Below are 21,194 nucleotides of genomic sequence, written 5' to 3'. Positions count from 1 at the left end.
AATGTCATTTGGGTAAGACTGAAGGGGTCTAAGGAGGGGGTGTCACTGCCTCCCTTCTTCCCTGGTGTACTAGTTCCTCTCTTTCTGCTTTTGTTTTTTCTTCATCTTCCCTACTTATGTAGTCTTTCTGGAAAGTAAAATCTCTGTACCGAAGAGAGGAGTTTCACATTGGGCATTGGAGAACTTTTCCTGTCACTCATAATAAGACTCCTGTATAGGCAATCTATAACCTGTCTTTTGTATGTACTTGAGCTATGTGCTAAAGGTAAGGTAATATTAGTGCCAGTACAATAATTCACCAACTGTTGATTAGTTTAGAATAAAAAAATGTTAGCATGGGGCAGGACCTTTTTGGACCCCTGCACTGAAGTTGCACCCTCAGCAGGGTGTCCCTACCATATAAGTAGTGGTGATGGCTCATAATTGCCTGCCCGGCGAGGCAGCACATTGTATTAGTTAGCAAGTTCTGCTTTACTTGAAACCAAATCTGTTCCTTTTAGCTTCTACCTATATTGGCTTTGGAACGAGTCTCGTGACACCACGCGGGTTGAGTGTAAGAACCGCTGTAGTTAATATCCCTCAATTCAGAAACCGTCCTAAGATTTTGTCTTTTTTTTTTTTAATGTTATTTTTGAGAGAGAGAGAGACAGAGCATGAGTGGGGGGAGGGGCCAAGAGAGAGGGAGACACAGAATCCAGAGCAGGCTCCAGGCTTTGCACTGTCAGCACAAAGCCTGACATGAGGCTCGAACTCGTGAACCGTGGGATCATGACCTGTGCCCAAGTCGGATGTTTAACTGACTGAGCCACCCAGTCACCGCCACCCCCAAGATTTTTGTCTTAATTCGTAGGGTTTTTAGAATCCTCATCATCCTGATAACATTTTTTTAGATGTTCGGTTTTGCCAGTGTCTCTTTAAAATGTAGTGCAAACTAAACACAGTGCCCCAAGTTTTCTTACTCAGCTGGAAATGTTGTTTCTTTAAAAAAAAAAAAACAAGCCTAAAAAATAAAAACATAAAAGCAAGCTTGTAAAAAAGATAAATATTTTTTATGCTCCATATAATACCATACATGGAAAGGGACATTTCTGAACTTGAATCTTCATCTACTCCTACCAGTTTTGTTCAGAAGTGTTTCTAACCGGATTACAGTAATGCCCCTACCTGTCTTCAATTCACTATACCAGAGCCCCCTATTTTCTCTCTTCTCTGCTATTAAAAAATGCTTGTATGGGGCTCCTGGGTGGCGCAGTCGGTTAAGCGTCCGACTTCAGCCAGGTCACGATCTCGCGGTCCGTGAGTTCGAGCCCCGTGTCGGGCTCTGGGCTGATGGCTCAGAGCCTGGAGCCTGTTTCCGATTCTGTGTCTCCGTCTCTCTCTGCCCCTCCCCCGTTCATGCTCTGTCTCTTTCTATCTCAAAAATAAATAAACGTTAAAAAAAAAAATGCTGGTATAGCTCATTGTACTGATTTTATCACCCACTAAGTTACATATGGCACCCTGAAAAATGCTGCTCTAGGTACTTTGAAAAATGCTGCTGTAGGTCAGTGCTACTCAAAGTGGGGCCTGTAGACCTGTGCTAGTCTGCAGACTGTTAGTTACAATAGGAGTTGACTTCCTTGAGGCAAGAAGTCTTGCTATAAAGAAAAGTCAGCCAAACTAACAGGTGTGCTCAGTGACTCGGTTAATTTACATTTTGTCCAAATTCCTTATTTCTCAGGGACCCTATGACCCACAGTTCAGGAGCTGGCATTGAGTAGCATTGCCTGCGGGCACCCCAGACCTTCCTTTGGCACCTACCAGCTCCCAGGCGTGTGGCTCTCAGATTTCCAAGCCTCTGTATATTTGAAACCAGGGAAGGCAGTGCTACACCAATTTGATATGTCAGTTAAATCTCATAGCCCGGTGCCACTTAGTGTGCGAGCAAGTACTTCTGCCAGCAGAATTTAGGAATGAAGAGATCATGAGCTGGGAATCAGGGTGACCTGGGCTTACTTCTGGTTTTGCTGTGTGACCGATTTCACTTCTCTGTTTCCCCACCTCCCCTCTGTCTATAAAATGGATATGTAATAGTTATCTTTGTAGTAGGAGTCTAGGGGTAATTTTTTATATAAAACACTCCACAGAATAGTAGATATTTATTGCTTTTAGGAATAATTCTGAAATGATAAATAAGGTCTTAAAAAAATAATAGGATGATTGGTTGTATTAGGTAAAAAGTATGATGTGAGACTGTGGTTTAAAATGCACAGAAAGAGAGACAAAGGAACAGAATAACTCGGAGCTGCCAGAGTTAGGTTTCTTCTTTTTTTTAAGCTTATTTATTAATTTTGAGACCGAGAGAGTGGGGGAGGGGCAGAGAGAGAGGGAGAGAGAGAATCCCAAGCAGGCTTCACGCTGTCAGCATAGAACCGTGAGATCATGACCTGAGTCGAAGTGAAGAGTCTGAAGCTTAAGTGACTGAGCCACCCAGGTGTCCCCAGAATTAGGTTTCTTAAAAAATAAAGTTTAAATAATTGGAAGTGTTCAGTTTAATTTTCTTCTAAAATGTTCAGGGATGTAAATAGGTGGGTGCTTTTAAAGTGAGTAAATGACAGAAGCAGCTTCTTCAAAATGGTAAAATTTGACTACCTAAGAAGATACAAAAATCAAAATCATAATCCAAAAAGGAGGCCACACAGGTAAGAAAGAAAAACATTTAACATGAAGTTATATATCAAACTTGTTGGAGTAGAGAAAATAAAGACAGTACACTCATGGCACTTTAGACCATAGAAATACTTGTGATGAAGGAAATAAAGATTAAGATTAGAAAGTACAAAGAAATAACTTTTTGAGAAAAAGTTGGGCTAATGGAATAGTGAACTCCCACGTACCTGTTACCTTCTTCCAGGTATTATGAAGTCATGGTCAAGTGCTGAGGGATGATTTAGGCTCGATTCCAAGATATCTGTCAGTAAGTTTACAACTTACAAGATTTGATCCTTGGATTTCTAGGGGCTAAAATTTATCATAATTATATAAAGTCTGTGCTTTATCAGTTTGCAGAAAATGAAATCCAGTGTTTGCTTTTGGAAGCTTTCCACCTCTGATTCAGCTTTTTCTTTCCTTCTGTGCTAACTGTGCGTGTGATACATTTACTTTCTGTAACACAACTTGGCGAATGAAGGATGTTAGCTGAGCTCTTTCTAAGTGTCCTTTGAATTGGAGCCTGGAAGTTATTAATGGGCCAGAAGTGTTCATAAAGGGCTTTCCCCCTCTTTTACTTTTACATGTGTGTAGTTTGGGTTGGGGAAGGGTGGATCAATAATGTGTTTAAATTTAGAATGAAAGTAATACAAAACTGGAAAATATGCTTTTTAGGGGCATGTGTATCTTCAGTATATAGCTGAGTATTTCTTATACGTTTTAGTGTTTCCTTTTCAATTATTACTGATTTGGAATACAGACCATTTGAAATCAGGAACTGGATTTCATATACTACAGCTCCATACATCTTCTGTATATACATACATCTGATAACTGGAGCCCAGTTATAAAGGCAGGCAGAGGGGTCCTGCTGGCACTTGATGGGGTTCTGGTAGCTTCTAGTGTAGGTTGTACTTGAGTTTTGGGCATTCCAGGAAGAAGGCAGGGCATGTACACAGACCCCAAGGAAGGAGAGGACTTGGCATTTTTTTTCTCCCAGGACTAGAAGGGAGGCTGATGAAGCTGGACTTGAGTGAGCTTAGGGGATGAATGAGGCTGGAGGGCTGAGCAGAGACGAAATCACTCAAGGTATTTGAGACCTTTGGTGAGGAGTCTGGGTTTTATCCTAAATACAACAGAATGATATTGAAGCGGTAAGCAGGGGAATGAGGAAATCCAATTTATATTTTTAGTTAGATTTTGCTGCTCTTGTAGGAATTGGGTTGAAGGGGAATGAGTGGAAGCAGAGTGACCAGAGAGGCTGTGTTAACAGTGGAGATAGAGAATTGAGCAGACCCATGGGATATTTTGGATGTAGAGTTGGATGTGTAGTGGGTGAAGGGAAAGGGAGGAATCAGGTTGATTTGTTAAAGTACTTCTTGCCCAATCTCCAGCCTTGCAAACCATTTGGCACTTTTGAGCATTCTCAGTATTGTGTCTTCTCCGATTCTGCACACCCGTTGTACCTCATTTTGGGCTGTCTTTTCTCTGTCTTGTCTTCTTCTGCCCGCCCCCCCCCCCCCCCTTTCTCCTTTTATGGGTGTCCACCATGGTTTACTTCTTTATTTTCAGCTCCAGATTTTCTACACTTTTTCCTTCTAACAAGGAAAATTCACTTCAGTTACCTCTCAGCACAGAAGTGATGATTAGAATCTCTGTCCGTGACTTTTATCTTCAGCTGCTTTCAGAATTTCTGTTTAGTTAATCCGCTACTTTGTGAAATTCAGTTGTTTCTTCACCTCACCTTGGCTTCCTCTCTTGACTTCCCCTTTACAAAAAATACGGTTCCGCCATTCTGTCACCCAAACAGGATAACTTAGTAATCTTTTGATTCATTATTTTCCTTTACGACAATTTGTTATATAAAATCCAGTATTATTCCCAAGTTGTTGGTGAAGAAGCTGGAGCTTCGAAGGGTTGTCGCCTGCTCAGGGTCACTAGAAGCTGGTCATGGGGACCCTAGTGTGTGATCCTGTCAGTCTGATACCAGAACCCATCACTGTCATTAACTCTCAATGACTGTGCTAGGAGCTTTTTGATGAGGCTTTTCTGAAGAACAACTAACCTTCCTTCGTAAAAAGTATGTCACATTGGGACCTTAGCTGTTCACAGTAGTCATATTAACCATCTGAGCATTTTCTCTGAAAATATTGCACATATATTATCTTTTTTATCGAGACCTGCCGTGACAGGTTATTCATGTTCTTCCCTCTTTTAGGGGAAGAAGAGAGGAGTGACAGCAGTGACTGCAGGTTTCTTAATTTTCTTCTCCCCTACCAATATATAAAAGGGCTTATTTACCTATATGTTTGCAAATACATACTGAAATTCATTATTAAAAATAGTATGGGCCATTAGGTGAAAAGCCATGTAAAATTATCTTTCGTTACTAGTGAATTTGAATTTTTTTAAATGTGTGTTTATTAGTGGTTGGATGATGTCAGTTGACAGTGGGGAAAGCCATCTGCTTTGCTCAGTCTACCAACTGAAATGCTAGTATCTTCTGGAAGCAACTCACAGACACCTAGAAATAATAACACAACATGATATTTAGGCATCCTGTGGCCCATTCAAGTTCATACCTAAAATTAGCCATCATAGCCACATTGTCTTACAGCACAGCCTATTCTAATGATCAGATATCATCCATTCTTTTTTTTTGTTTGTTTTGGTTTTAACTTATTTTTTTTCCTGATTATAAAAGTAATTTATGCTAAATTCATAGAACATAAAAAATAGAACATAAAAAGAATCATTGGTTAAGATTTGGCGAGGGGGTGTTGCTTAACTTTTCAACTGTCTTATGTGCACTTACGTACTTGACTCATGCTTTCAGTGATTTTACAAGTTGACCATGTAGCTTATTTATTTATATAACACCTCTTTCCTCTTTGAATACGGCTAGTTTTCAGGAGGCCCAGACCTGTGTCCATATGCCCCTTATAAGAGGCTTGGATTGTGTTGATTCTGCTGTCTGGGATCCTGGTATATGTTGACCTTGCCCTTGAGGAAGCATGGAACCAAGAAGCAGACCTCATGGACCTCACTGCCCAGGTGGTACTTGTTTTTCTAAGAGCAGCTTTTCCAAGTTTACTCTCTTTCCTTCTTCCTGTTGGCTGTGAGCTCCTCAGCATACCTTTCTTGTCCTTCTTCCTGGGCAACTTTGCTTTCCTAGGGGCTGTCCAAAAAAGCTTTTTTTTTTTTCTTTCCCTAGAACCAAAAAAAAATTTTTATTTCATTCTGAATAAAAGACGGAACAGATAGAACTCTCGGATATCCTGAAAACAATGTCATCACTATGGCAAAATTTCACAGAAATCATTGCACAGAGTGTGGAGACCACGCCTGGGCCCAAACCAGCTGTGAAGGCTGCCTTTCTGGGGAGGGGCATTAAGGAGATGGTAGCCAGGCACAGGTGGTGGCTGTGCTCCTGTGATAAGCCCTGTTGGGTCCCCAAGGACCAGGCTCAGTGCCTGGCCTTCAGCTGCCACCACATAACTGCAGCCAGGGACTGGGAGGGATCGCCTTCTCAAGGTCCCTCCGTGGGCGAGCCTTTCCAGCTGTGTGCCCCACATTCCCTGCTTGCAGTGGTATTGGTAGAAATTCCACCGTTGGAGCTGCTTCACCTCCAGCCCATCCTGCAGGACCCTGTCCAGAAGTTCCCGGTCCTTGCTTTTCCCTGGTCACAGAACTCCTCAGTGTTCGTGTCTCTGATGTGGTCAAATGTTGACTCGTAGATCCCAAAGAGGCCAAAGCCATTTACCTCCCAGGAATGGTGTGGGTCCCCCAGCGAGCTCTTGCAGGCATGATTATAGGGGCAAAGGCCAGCTTACCCTCCATGCATTGTTTACAGATGCCCACAAAACCTTTTAAGAAAATTCTTGACCTCTCTTCTAACACTTCCACAAAATCAAGAGATTTGGATGATTTACATACATTTTATAAGGACATTGTAAGGAAATTGTGGCCCACCTATGGCCTGTGCAGTTTTCCTTGTGGGAAGGCAGCATATTGTGACCATTTAGATGGAAAGCTGGCTTCGAGGTTCAAATCTTTGCTCCACCATCTAACACAGTGTGGTCCCTTTGTGTATCCTGGTGCTTGTCTCTAAAATACAGTGGAAAAAAGGCTTACCTAATTGGGTAATGAACTAATATACGGAGAGGACTTCCTTGGAGTGACCAGTGCCTACATAGTGCTAAATAAGTGTCAGATGGTCATTGCATACATTTAAACCATTTGGAAGCCCTGGATGTGAAACCATTTTCTAGTCAAATAGGAGTGTTCAAACTCCCTATGTTGAACGTAATCCCTTGTGTTAAAATGGCCCTTCTCATAGACTGAGGCCCTGCCTATTTCAGTCTTCTAGATAGACTAGTTTCTGCCTTTAGGGGGCATTTTGTGGAATTTTATGATATAGTCAAGTCTTCAGAAATTATTTTGGCCTTTAAAAGGATGCATTTTACTCGTTGGCTTTGGGCCCAAGTTGTCTCTCTTGGCATTTGCTAACTACTTCACAGTTCCTGTAAGGAAAAATGGCTTTGCTCATAGCCTCTGCTGAGGAGAAAGTTCTCTGAGGACCATGTGACCTCTCTCCTCTCATCTCCCCGAGCTGGCTGATTTGGTTAGGGTGGGACACTAGAAGCTCCTTCTTTCATGGCCTTCTGTGGGGGAAAAAAAAATGAACTGGACCTGTTTGATTCTCTTAAGAATTTTAATTTGGGAAATAAGGGAAAAGCAGTTAAGAGCTCCATCTGAAAGAATGACATAATTGATACAAGGACAGTGAAAGGGCGCCACCAGTCAGTGACATGGCAGCAAACCTTCTGAGTAAGCAGCGGTTCTGACAGCAAGAATTGATACAAAATAAAAGAAAACAGAGCAGTTGAAAGTGAGAGAAAAAAGTAAACACTCAGAATCCAAGTTGCGTTGATGGCGGTGGTCCAGGGAGAAGATCCCAGGTTGGTCGGTCGGGCTATGCCACAAGTTCTCTGTTGTGACACACATTGTTTGCTTTTCTTTTCTGAGTTCTTTCTGATTGTATTCTCCTTATTTGAGTCTTCATTTCTTGTATTCAGAAGGCCCTAGTTTATATAAGTTGTGTAGTGTATATATAGTCTTTCTCATTCTCATTTCTGAAGGATTTCCCTCATTTTGCTCCCAATGCCTCAAAGGTCTTCTCTGTGGTTTACAGTGATATAAATTTAGCTTATGTTTTTGGGCCCGTATTCAGGCCCCACATTCCATGCATGCTGTGTTTTCCTGATGACTTCAACGTGTTTTGTTTTGTTTTGTTTTGTTTTGTTTTGAGTTTGTCTTCCATTGGACTCCTGTGGAGTGTGTAATCTGGACCCCTCAGTTCATATGCCAGATGGGATGTGATGGTGACCTCTCTCCATTAGAGGTCACAGACCTTTTAGGACAACTGTCACATCTTGGTGTGTTATATGGCACGTTGGACTGTGCTGAGTGAATGATAGATGCAAGTCCTGGGGCATTTCTTGTGGCATTTCTTTCAGCTGTTGTGATCCTGGTTTATCTTGGGACACAAAAAAAGAGGTTTTAGCCCCTCCTTAGACTGAGTCTTGTTTTACTTTAAGAAGAACTGTTTTGGATGCCTGGGTGGCTCATTTGGGTAAGTGTGACTTCAGCTCAGGTCATGATCTCACAGCTCGTGGGTTCAAGCCCCACATCAGGCTCTGTGCTTACAGCTCAGGGCCTGGAGCCTGCTTCAGATTCTATGTCTCCCTCTCTCTCTGCCCCTCCCCACTCATGCTCTATCTCTCTTTGTCTCAAAAAAAAATGTTAAAAAAATATTTTAAAGGAAATAAATATTAAAGCATTTGAGAGAAATGAGAGGCACATAGTAACTCTTGGCTTTCTTTGGTTGGCAGCTAAGTTTCTCGTTTGTGCTGTGAAATGGTGATGCTCCAATGGCAAAAGGGCGGGAAAGCTCACATTCATTAGCCAGATGAACACCTGACACCTCAGTCCTTACTAGTATTTACTTTGGGCCTTAAGCATATACTGTGGTTAACACGGTAGCTTGTCTGGACATTATCCCCTGTCTATGGTTTTGTTTTTCTTTTTATCTCCTCTTTCTTAGAACATTTTGGAAACCAGTTTGAATGCCAAGTTACTATATTCAGTACCAGAATGTTTGAATAATATTGCTTTGTCATTGAGCTTACATCCCTGATCTGTAAAAACAATCCTTGCCAGTAGTGTTTTCATGCCTGTATTTTAACCCCAAGGCTACCTTGTTTTTCTAAACAGAGAAAAAAAAGAGTCCTGATGTATTATTTTGCTAGGGCTCCCGTGACAAACTTCCACAGACTGGGTTGGGTGGCTTACACAACAGGAATTTATTGTCTTACTGCCCTGGAGGCTGGGAGTCCAAAATCGAGGCGTGAGCAGGGTTAGTTCTTTCTGAGGGCTGTGAGGGAAGCCTCTGTTCCAGGCGTTCCTCTCTAGCTTGTAGATGGCCGTTTTCTTCCTTGCCTCGCCACCTCGTCTTCCCTCTGTGTGTGTGTTTGTGTTCGAACTTTGCCCTTCTGTAAGGACACCTGTCATGCTGGATTAGGGCCCCCCCTCCCGCCCTCAGTAACCCCACTATAACTTGATTATACCTGTAAAGACTCAATAAGTAAGATCGCATTCTGAGATCCGGAGGGTTAGGACTGTACTATGTAAACGGGGCGGGGGTGGGCCACAATTGAACTCCTAACACGGGGCAATGAAAATGCTCTACTGGGGCGCCTGGGTGGCGCAGTCGGTTAAGTGTCCAACTTCAGCCAGGTCACGATCTCGCGGTCCGTGAGTTCGGGCCCCGCGTCAGGCTCTGGGTTGATGGCTTAGAGCCTGGAGCCTGTTTCCGATTCTGTGTCTCCCTCTCTCTCTGCCCCTCCCCCGTTCATGCTCTGTCTCTCTCTGTCCCAAAAATGAATAAACGTTGAAAAAAAAAATTAAAAAAAAAAAAAAAAAAAGAAAATGCTCTACTGATGTTAAGCACTTACAAAGCAGACTTTCTTCACTTTGAAGCCAAGAAGTTTTGAAGGTGATTGCTATCCTTGGGGATGTTTTTGGACGTGGGCCCCTCAACTCATTAGGTTGAGACCCTGAAACCTTATTAGTTGTTGGCACAGTTTCCAGAAATTCTTTAAAGAAGTACCATCATCTCTTGTTTGGATCGGGCAGTAGCCTCCTAACTTGTTTTCCCTTTTCCCCTCTTGTCCATCTTCCATGTGTTCTTGACACAGCATCCAGAGTGATGCTGTTAAATATTCGATCATGTCCCTCCTCAGACCCCTCCAGAAGCTCCCCCTCTTGCTTGTAATAGATGCTCAGGTCCTTTCTGAACTGCTCCCCATGGTCTTTGACCTTCTTGCCTTTTGCTCTGTCTGTCCCCCCCCCCCCCCCCCCGCTGCCCCACCTCAGTCAGCATCAGCAGTACTAGCCTTTTGCTGTCCTACACCAGGTCTGTTCATGACTGTGCCCTCTGTCTGGAAAGTCTTCTCTGCAGTTATCCATGTGGCTTGCTTCTTGCATCATTCAAGTCTTTGCTTCGATACCATCTTTTCTGTGCCATCTGCTCAGATCTGTTCAAGCTCTCCCCAGATGTTCCCATTTTCCTAACCTTTCTTCAGTTTTCTCCATGGCTCTTACCTGCTTACCAATGTCCTATGTAATTTATGTTTTATTATTTGTCTTCTCTAGTCCCCTTCTACTTCCCCCCTCTCACTTTGGCCTGTCACCCACTCTCACTCCAGTTGGTGTGATTTATTTGTTGCAGTATGCTCTGTGTCTAGAACACTGTGCCTGGCAAATGTTTGGGTAAATGAGTAGAATGTGGATGTGTAGAATGAAGAACGGGGACGCTGAGAAAGGAACACTGGAATTCTGGCCACTTGGATTCCTGGAAGTATAGGAATGAGATGAAGGCAGATGGGATGAAGGACAACTTAAAGGAATCAATAAATGTAAAGTGGTCAGGAGAGTACCTGACATTATAAGGTATGGTAGGCAGATTAATGGCCCTCCAAAGAGGTCTCTTCCTATTCCTGGAACTTGTGAGTATGTTATTTTACATGGCAAAAGGGACTTTGCCGATGAGATGAAAGGCCTTGTGGTGGTGAGATTATCCTGGGCTAGGATGGTGGTCTTTAAGAGTCCAAGAAGCTGTGTGACAGAAGGAGGTCAGAATGATGTGACTGGGGGATGGTGGCTGTGAGCCAAGGAATTTGGGCACCCCTAGAGCCTCGAGAAGGCGAGGGAACAGTTTTCCCCTCGAGCCTCCAGAAGAAATGCATCCCCGTGAGACCCATTTTGGCCTTCTGACGTCCAGGCCAAAGGTTCCAAAAATCTTCATTATTTATAAGATAATAAATTTGTGGTGGTGTAAGCCACTACATTTATAGTGATTAGTTACACCAGCAGCAGAAAACTCATACATTTAAGTGTCAAGTAATTGTTCCGTTCTCACTATAAGATTTTCTTTGAACAACCAATTCTGTGGCCCAAGACAGTTTGAAAACTGGTAGGCTGGGTGATCGCTAGCAATCTCTGCTCAGTGACAGGTACTCTCTCTGTACACAGAACCTAGCCCGAGTAGACCCTTTGCACTGCTGAATGTGTGCAGTGCAGTTGAAGCTTGGACGAAGGTGTAGCGAAGATTGGGGTGGTGGTCTCCAGTGTGGACCTGCCTGTGGGATTCTTTGCAGTGTTCACATCCCTTCCTTTGAAACTACTCTCTTTGTAATTATTTTGGCTAACAGAATCTGGCTGTCTGTTAATGTGCCATGTTGGGTCTTGGGTCTTACACTCCAAGTTTGTGCATTTTTTTCCTGAGGCACGTGCATCATTGTGGACTCACCTTATTTTCCTCGACTCCATAAATTTGTCAATTTAGGTCTAGAATATTCTAGTGACTTTAGATGGTGCTTTTCCTACGATTAAGAAGACCTTACTACATAGACACTCCAGTTGGGCTGGAATTGGAGTTAGGGCCAGGAATGTCTTAATGTAACAGTTCCAGAGACCAGGGCTGGCCCTTGAGCTGTTGCTGGAACAGCCTGTGATTTGGCCTTCAGGGCTGCATTTTGGACTTGTGAGATGTTTGCATTATTTTAAAAAATCTACAAAGAGAGTCGTTTACCTTCTTATTTGACTCCTATAGAGAGGCCATAATGCTTTTTTAGTAAGTAGTGCTGCTGCCAGTTTTGTAAATCTGGAAAACAGAAGGAAAATATGAAGCCAGTTTACAGATCTAGAGGAATTTTGTTTCATTTCCAAGTTGAGTTGGGTTAACATCGGCATTATTTCCTTGGCATGAATCTGGCATGAAAGATATGAAGTTCTTAGAGTCTGTACCCTGTTCCTCTCTAAATAAAACACTGAAGAATTTTGGTACGTGTTTTGATGTGCAGAATGGGTGGCAGAGCTTCTCTTGGCAGAGCTTTTGCATATTTGATAAACTAGTTACTTGGGTCTCTACATGCAAAGGAATGTGAACATCTAAGTGCAGTTTGCCTATTTGAAAAAAGGCTTTAGCATCCGATATGGCTTGTGCAGAGTCTTATATTTCAAATTTAATGAGTAAGAAAGGCACATTTGTTTGCTGTTTCATTTTTCTTCTCAAGCCCAGAATTAGAGAACATGCCACATTTCCTTAGGCGTCCCCATTCGTGCTTTGGTTGACAGTGTGGGGAGTTGCTGGAGATAGTGGTTATGACCTTATTACCAGAGCCAGGCTGGGTCAGGTAGAGCAGTCGAACAGAGAGTTTTCCCATTCACCTCCTTCGAAGTGCCTGTATGTGACTCAGAGTTCACAGTCATAACTGAAAACTGGTTAATAGGTGGGCATTCTGCAAAAGATAGTTTTCTCATCTGTATCATCAGCAAGGGTGAGCTTTGGCAATTTGGGCCAGTGTCTGGAGGCTCTCCAAACCTGGATTTAAACTGTGATTGGATCCCTACATGTGCTACATCTCAAATTCATGAGATCTCAAATGTAACTCCTCATCTCTCACACTGCTCTTAGCCCTGGGAAGAGTGATATGCCTCTGCTTCTTCCTATTTGTCTGTGGATTGAAGACCTAAAAATTCTAGTCTGGGCGACTCTGAGCCCAGGTTCATTTGAAAGAGTGCAAATCACATGAATTCTTTTACATTAGTTGTGCTTTATTTTCTTTCACACCTTGAAGCTATTTCATTCACAGTAGTGAGGAATTAGACAGGAAAGAATGGGGGCATGGAGCCACGTGATTGTGAGTTTTCCATTTAGTTAGAATCTGCATTAGAGCTGTTCAGATAATTGGGTGAGATCTGGACAAGAGAATAATGTTCTGTCTTCTGAAAGTCGGAATGATGTAATGGAAGGGACATTGGTAGAAGCTTGAGAGACTAGGGAAGGGATCCTTTGCCTCCAGGACTTATTACTAGCAGTCTAAAGAGGTCTGTGACCTTGATCAAGTCGCTAACCTGTCTCTGAATCTACTTAACCCATTTGTAAAATAATGTGACACCAGGGGCACCTGGATGGCTCAGTTGGTTAAGCGTCCAACTCTTGGTTTCAGCTTGGGTCATGATCTCAAGATTCATGGGTTCGAGCCCTGCATCAGGCTCTGCACTGGCATCTTGGAACCTACTTGGGATTCTCTGTCTTCCTCGCTCTCTGCCCCTTCCCCACTTGCACTTTTGCACGTGCTTTACTCTCTCTCTCTCTCTCTGTCTCTCTCTCTCTCTCTCTCTCTCTGTCAAAAATAAAGTAAACTTAAAGTGACACCAACACCTACTCTCCAGGCTGATGATAAGGAGTAAATGAAGTAATATTTGTAAGTCAGTTAACAAAGAGTAGGCACTCAGTAAAGGCATTCCCATCCAGTGGGCCCCTCACCGTCTTCCCCCAATAGAGGAATGTTGCTAGCTTTTGTAACTTGAAAACTAAAGACTGGTTGAGATTTATGTGCAGTGATACTGAAAAGAGAAAACATTATCCTTTGCATAAAACATCTTTGTGCTTCTTTAAGGGACTGTACTAAATATAGTGAACTATCTCATGATTTCATATTATGTTTGAAAAGGCAGAAGATGTCTATGGAGGTATAAACTATATGGGAGAATAAATACATTTAGAATACACTAAATAAACATGATACATTTGTGATTCTTAAATGGAATGGAGTTTGGTGTGGTCCAATTTTTAAACAATAAAAATTTTGCCTCATGAATTCTAATAACACCAGAAAAAAGTCAACAGAAAGAAAAATGATTTATTCTAAAATAAAGTATTGGGGCACCTGGGTGGCTTAGTCGGCTGAATGTGTGACTTCAGCTTAGGGCATGATCTTGTGGTTTGTGAGTTTGAGCCCCACATTGTGGTCGCTGCTGTCAGCGAAGAGCCTGCTTCATATCCTCTGTCTCCTTGTCTCCCTGCCCCTCCCCTGCTTGCTTGCTTTATCAAAAAAATAAACAAACATTAAAAATATGTATGTATGTATTTAAAATAAAGTTTTAACGTAACTACAATACTTAGCACTTAATGAGAGAAAAGCATGCTTTTTACCCAGGGAGAAATATTATATTGGCTGTGCAAATGAACCCAAATTTAATCTGCTGTTATAAACATTTTAAGATAAAATGAAATTAGGCATTATGAAATATTAAAAAAATTGATAGATTAAGTTTTTTACTTTCTAGAGAGCCTCCTGCCATGACCATATGAAACATGGTCTTCAAAGTATATTTTGACCTAGTGATTTGGATCAAATACCACAGGAAACAGCTCCAGAGGGGAAAAATATAACTTAGGCCAGTGTTTGTACATATTATGTAAATAATCTATATAAAATGGGTTTAATGTATAAGTAAATATACACATATAAACACATATATGTATATGTATATATACACATAAATGGAACCAATGTACACGCCCCTGTTGAGAACTGACAAAGCAAATGTTAGTAAAATGGAATAATAAAGTTATTAAAAATGGTAATAAACCCACACACTATTAACATCTGGAAGTAGGCGCATGAGATACAAAAGAAAAATCCTATTGTGGTCCCTGTTTCAGGGATAGAGTGACGCACAAGACTGTCAGTTACTGCCTCAGGGACACGATGTGATATTGTACAGTGGGAAAATAGATAATCCTGAGTGAGTTCTGACTATATAAGATAGTTTCAGATAGTAAGTGCTACGAGGAGAATAAAGCAGCATTAGAATAGAGAGGGATTAAGCACCACGGGTGACCTTGTTTTGGAGAGGATGGTAGGGAGGATGGCTCCATCAGAGACAGATGGACTGAGCCATCAGGGTTGAGAACCAGCCTGGTGAGGATGGGGGTAGGGGAAGAGTGTTTTAGGTGAGCGAGTAGCAATTTTAAGGGTGTCAGACTGGAAGTGAGTTTGGCATGTGTGACCCAGAGCACGCCAGTGTGGTTAAGCCTTGGAGAATAATTATATGTTTGCCTGGATGACGATGGAAAAAAGTTACTTTGGAATGGACTAAATTGCTAGGTTTTACTCTTTTATGGTTTTAAAGATTTTATTTTTAATTGTGAAATTATGGCAAAAATGAAACAAACGTACATTTTAAATAAGAATGTTAAAGCAAGTATCTGTAGACTCACCCCTAGATTATGAGCTAAAATCCCTTCAATCCCTTCGTCCCTTTGCATTGGTCTCCTTTGCCTCCAGTGGTAAACATTGTGTGACTTTTGAGGTAATGATTCCCTTGCTTTTCTATAATTTTGTGACCTATATATGCAACCCAGAATATAGTTTAGTGTAGCTTATTTTGAACTTTCTATGAGAGAATCATACTGTGTGCATTTTTTCTGTGTGACTTGCTTCTTTCTGTCCAAGTTGTGAGATTCATGTGTGTTGACTTGTGAATTGATAGTTATTTTTACTCTATGGTGTATGAATGTAATATAATTTTCAGTTCTGTTGTTACTTGGTACTTGTTTTTTCCAGGTTTTGCTATTATTATGATCATTCTGTTATGGGTTTTCTAGTATATGTCTACAGGTGCACATGTGTAAGAGTTTTTCTTGGAATTTACCTAGAAGGACAATTTTGGGGTTGTAGGGTATCATCAAGTTTACTAGAAAATGCCAAAGTACTTAAAGAGTAAGTGTACCAATTTTTACTCTTAGCTAACAGTATGCGAGGATTTGTGTTGCTCCAAACACAGAATTACACCAACACCTGGACTTACCAGACTAATTTTTGCCCGTCTGGTAAGTGTATTGAGGTATGTTGAGCTTTTCATTTTCATTACCACTAATGAGTCTGAGCACCCTTTTCATGTGGTTATAGGCCATTTAGATTTCCTTCAGTTCCTTTTGTGAAGGGCCTGTTGAAGTGTTTTGTTCAGTTTTTTTTTTTTAATTAGAATTTCTGCCTTCATTGATTTATAGCTGTTACTTACATCTCCTGGGTGTGTGCTTATCTTCACTTTTTTAATGTCTTAAGCATTTTTCAAGTTTAACACAGTCAAATTTTACTAACCTTTCTGTATTAATTATCTGTTGCCTTGTAACAAATCCTCCCCAAACGTAGTGGGTTAAACAGCAGCCATTTATTTATTTTAGTCTGGACTCAAGTTCATCTGGATTACCTCCTTCATAAAACGCAGGAAAGCTTTGCTTCTGCAGGTTGGCTGCCTGACCCATGGGGCAGTAAGTTGGGGGAGGGCGGGGGTGGGGGTGGGGACACTGGGCCACTAGTCTTTCACCAACTAGCAGGCTAGCTTGGGCTTGTTCACACAGAAGCCAGAGGGTTCTAAGAGAGTCGAGTAGAGGTATACAAAATTTCGTGAGATGGAGGTTCTCAATTGGCACAGTGTTACTTTCACCACATCCTGCTGGCTCTAAGGCCAGCCTACATTCAAGGTGTGGGAAGAGAGACTCTACCTATTGCTGGAGGAGCTGCAGAGTCCACATTGAAAAGAGAGGTGCCTACAGGGACAGGTGGAGAATTGTCACCATGCTTGCAGTCCATCACGTTTTACATTACGGTGTATGCTTTTGTTCCATATGCTAAGGGTAAGAAGTTATAATCTTGTATCATCCTCTAAAGGTGTTGTGGTTTTTACCTTTTACATTTCGGTCTTTCAGTGTGTTTTTTATTTTAAAGAGAAAAAGGATTTGAGAAAAGCGAACTAAACATGAATTAGATAGAGGAAGAATGACATTTGAAAAGCCGCGATAGCGAGATGTTAATGAGGGAGGCTATGCACGTGTGGGGGCAGGGTGTCTCTGTACCTTCTGCCCAGTTTTGCTGGGAATCTAAAATTTATCTAAAAAATATAGTCTGTTAAGAAAATTAAGCAAAACCAAACCATGACAGTAGCTGAAAGAGCTGGGGAGCATTGTCAGAAAGTTTGGGAAGTGAGAGAAAGCAGCTTGTCCAGGAGGGTATTGGGGAGTTTTGTACTTCATGATTTGAGGTAAAGAGTTGGTAAAAGAAAAAAAAATCAGGTAGCATTTTATAATGTAAAAATAAGAATCTTTTGCTTTTATTTCTTGTTTAGTCAGTGACTAAAAGAGAAAATTGCTTCTACTATCTCATTAAAAACAGTCCTCAGTTTTGACATTCTTGGCTTCTCTTTCTTGTCTACATTTATCTTTTGTGTGAGTACTCTGGCCAGCAGTTATAGATTGTGTTTTATTTTTTTCAACTTCTTAATCTGCTTGACATGAAACTTTAACACAGTCTGTCGATATTCACGGTGTGGGAGTCAGGGAACAGCTTCTTAAAAGGTGCTTTAGACCGGTGGCAGGATTGTATCCAGGCCAGGGCATGGCTTTGTGCAAATAGCTCTGGAATAGAATCGAGCCTTTGCTGTTGTAGTAGCTGTGCAACTGTGTAAATTGTTTAACATCTCTGAGCTTTAGCACCCCACTGTAAAATGAAGATTATTTTATATAAGAGTATTGAATGAGATATACACAGCATGTGCTATGGCCCATAAAATAAATGTTACCCTATTTTAGAAGTAGAATTTTCCATCATTTTCTTATTTTTTCTATCTTTGTGTATACTTCCCTTTATTTAATTTTTTTAATTGGGGAATAACTGGATTAGTTTCAACATAGTGATTCGGTATTTGTATACATTATGAAATGGTCACTACAATACACCTAGTTACTAGCTGTCACCATACAAAATTACTACAATGTTATTGACTACATTGCCTGTGCTGTACTTTACACTCCTGTGTCTTACTTATTTCATCATTGGAAGATTGTACTTCTTAATTCCCTTCATCTATTTCATCCTTCTCCCAACCCCCTTCCCTTGGGCTATCATCACTTTATTCTCTGTGAGTCTGTTTCTGTTTTGCTTTTTGTTTGGTTTGTTTTTTAGATTCCACATGTAAATGAAATCATATGGTATTTGTCTTCCTCTGTCTGACTTATTTCATGTTACATAATGCCCTCTAGATTTCTCCATGTTGTCACAAACGGCAAGATTTCCTTCCTTTTTTATGGCTGGGTAATATTTCATTGTGTATAAATACCACATTTTCTTGATCTGTTCTTCTACCAATGGGCATTTAGGTTGCTTCCGTATCTTGGCTATCGTAAATGATACTGCAGTGTAGTTTTCTACTATTTTCTATTAATCTCCAATAAAAAAAGATAAGAATGTGTAGGTCTTTGCAGAATGAATTCTTTCCATCACTTAAGCTTGGCCTTCAGCTACCTCCTGATGCTGTTTTCTATGAAAACTCTTTGATACTTCTGTGCTTCTCTGGCTGGAGTTTGCCAGTCAGTTAAGGGCATCTGGCCGGCTGACTTTGAGCTTTGATATTTTTATATTTGAAACCGTGGCATTCAGCCAGTTCTCCTCCAGCGCTGGGAGATACCATCAGGTGTATGTATTCCTAATCATAGCCTGAACTTGTGAATCGGGCAAGTTCTGACCTGAGTGAGCAGATAAAGAGAAAGAGCTTTGGGGAACAATGTGAAGCAGTTATATCTCTGAGGAAGAAGAGGGTGGGGGAGGGAGTAAACATGTCTCCAGCACCTGTTCCGTGCCAGAGTGTAGAAGGGAAGATAGAAACATCCCAGAGCATGCCAGGTTGAGGGTGATGGGCCCCTTGGCAAAGGAGTTGGGTTGTGCCTCCTCTTGGGTTGGGTGAAGAGCCCTACAGCTCTAGTGACCTTAGGATGAATACATTTCTTCTAAGCCTGGACTGAAAACAAGGCCCCAGGTAATCATTAAATCTTTCTTCCTAGGTCTTTCAGCAGCCCAGCGGAAGTTTGCACATTCACTCCGAGACTTTAAATTTGAGTTCATCGGTGATGCAGAGACAGATGATGAACGCTGCATAGGTATGTAACAGTGAGGTTTTGGTTTATTCTCCTTTGCTTTGGCTACCAAATAATCGTAACTTTCTCTTTATAGATGCTTCCTTACGTGAATTTTCTAATTTTTTGAAGAATCTGGAAGAACAGAGAGAAATTATGGTGAGTTGCGGGATGTGAATTAGTAAATTGAACTTCAAGCAGAGAAAATCTGGGTCTAGAAGCTGGTTCTGGTAGAAGTTTTGATGCATTTATCTGCGGATGAAGTAACACTTAGCAGTGGAGAGCCCTGGATGAGGTTTCAGGAGCCTGGATTTCTAGTTCCACAGTGGTGCTGACTGTGGTGAGATCTTAGACAAGTTGCTGGACCTCTAGACCAAGGCCCGGTTTCTTTATCCATAAAGTAGTGGGTTGGACTATAGCAGTGCTTTCTAGATTTTTGTTGGCAGTGGAGCACTTTCATTTAAATTGAGTCTCAGGCAGAACATTGATGTACCTAGAAGATCAAGGCAGAAAAGCTTATGTAGAGGCAGAGGGACAGCAGAGCAATGTTAGAGTCTGAATCATATTTTTATAGATTTTTAGGCTGTGTGGAGGGAGAGAATTTGGGCCAGGAAGTCCTTAGAATCCCTCTTTGCCTTGAGGTTCATGATCACAACAGTAAGAATAATAAGTACTTTCCATTGGGTGCTCTCCACATGCTTGATGCTATATGCTGAGTGCATTGAGTGGATGATTTTATTTAACAAAATGCTCAGCAATGGATTTTGAGGGTATTGAGTAATAATTTCTCACTTTTCTTAAAAGCTGCTTTCCTAATGTCTGTGATTCATTCATTCAATAAAGATTTATAGGAGAATTGCCCCAGATTATTACATATTATCTATTCTCACCAGATTTTACAGGCGTTAAAAAAAATGACAAACTGGCTTTTTTTGTATCCTTGAGAATGAGTCCTACCTAGAATTATGTTAAAGTATAAGTGTACCAGTGGGTTCAGAAGTGCTTATAATAATAATATTGAACATGATAACTAAGATAGCCTTTAGTGTGTGTCTGGTACAGGGTTATCAACCCTATGATCAACCTATGATAGAGACTCTTTTATTGTTCCCTATTTTACACTTGAAACTGAGCCATAGTACCTTGCCCAAGATCAAATGGTAGCTGAGAGGTAGAGCCAGAACCAGGCACTCTGAATCACCCACCATTTTGGTCAGCTTCCTAGATGTTACTGTAATTAATCTCTTTGGTGGTGGCGGTGGTGGGGTTTCTGTCTAGTGTAGTTGCAGTAGGCGAAGAAGTAGTGGGAGGACACTGATTTTGATTTAAAAGTGACAGTGACATATGGTTTCTAAAAACCCCAATATAATTTGCATTGTACCCTATATCTCGAGATGATTTGTTTATATTGTGAATACTGTAGAGGGCATGTGAAGGTACTGTGGTCCTGTTAGGTTTTTCTGGCACAGACTGACATCTTCAGCCATTATTTGTGTGATTCCCGAGTCACTAATTTTTCAGCCATTTAAGAAAGTCTAAATGTGATAGTGGGTAAAAATAATGCTATCACCTTTGTACTACATGTGGGTGTGTGGGTAGTGATGGAAGTGTGTGTACTCAGTTTATGTATTTAATAGTATCAACTTTTTTGTTCCTAGCCCTCTTTGGTATTTAGTTGTATTTCTCCTGGGATCCTGAGCTTTCAGCAAATATACATTTGATATCTGAGTGTTTCAATTACTGTTTAGAATCTGAGCACACAAAGGAAAACCAAGCAAGCTTCCTCATGGAAGTTGCATTCTAGGAAGGGAAGGTGATAAATAAACATGTACTATAGGTCAGGTAGCGTAAGTCCTACAAAATCAAATAAAGAGGGGCCTCTGGCGGCTCAGTTAAGCATCCAACTTCAGCTCAGGTCATGATCTTGTGGGTTGTGAGTTTGAGCCCTGCTTCAGGCTCTCTGTTGTCATCTTAGGGCCCGCTTGGGATTCTCTCTCTCTGTCCCTCTCTCTCTGCCCCTCCTCAACTTGTGCGTTCTCGCTCTCTCTCAAAATAAATTTATAAACCTAAAAAAAAAAAAAAAACCAAAACAAAAAAAAATCAAAGTGAAGGAAAGTTAGTAGCCAAAGAGTCAGAGAGTGGGGCAGGTTACTCCTATATGTAGGGTGGTGAGGGGAGGCCT

The 21,194-nt window shown here is 41.3% G+C and overlaps 1 protein-coding gene across 4 annotated transcripts in view; it reads left to right on the top strand.

Moving 5' to 3' along the window:
• Nucleotides 1-21,194, top strand: part of ARHGAP10 (Rho GTPase activating protein 10) — a 323,575-nt gene that overhangs the window by 62,476 nt on the left and 239,905 nt on the right. For 3 of the 4 annotated variants that reach the window (XM_045055782.1, XM_006930835.4, XM_003984958.5), the window contains exons 2-3: nucleotides 18,941-19,036; nucleotides 19,110-19,171. In XM_045055782.1, the coding sequence (XP_044911717.1) occupies nucleotides 18,941-19,036; nucleotides 19,110-19,171 (158 nt within the window). Of the gene's footprint in view, nucleotides 1-15,843; nucleotides 15,935-18,940; nucleotides 19,037-19,109; nucleotides 19,172-21,194 lie in introns of those variants that run through there. The other variant, XM_045055781.1, reaches the window with a different exon arrangement.

Source organism: Felis catus, chromosome B1 (assembly GCF_018350175.1).
Source record: "Felis catus isolate Fca126 chromosome B1, F.catus_Fca126_mat1.0, whole genome shotgun sequence".
NCBI lineage: Eukaryota > Metazoa > Chordata > Mammalia > Carnivora > Felidae > Felis > Felis catus.
Note: the sequence above shows the minus strand (reverse complement) of the source record. Positions and strands in the feature narration are given on the sequence as shown.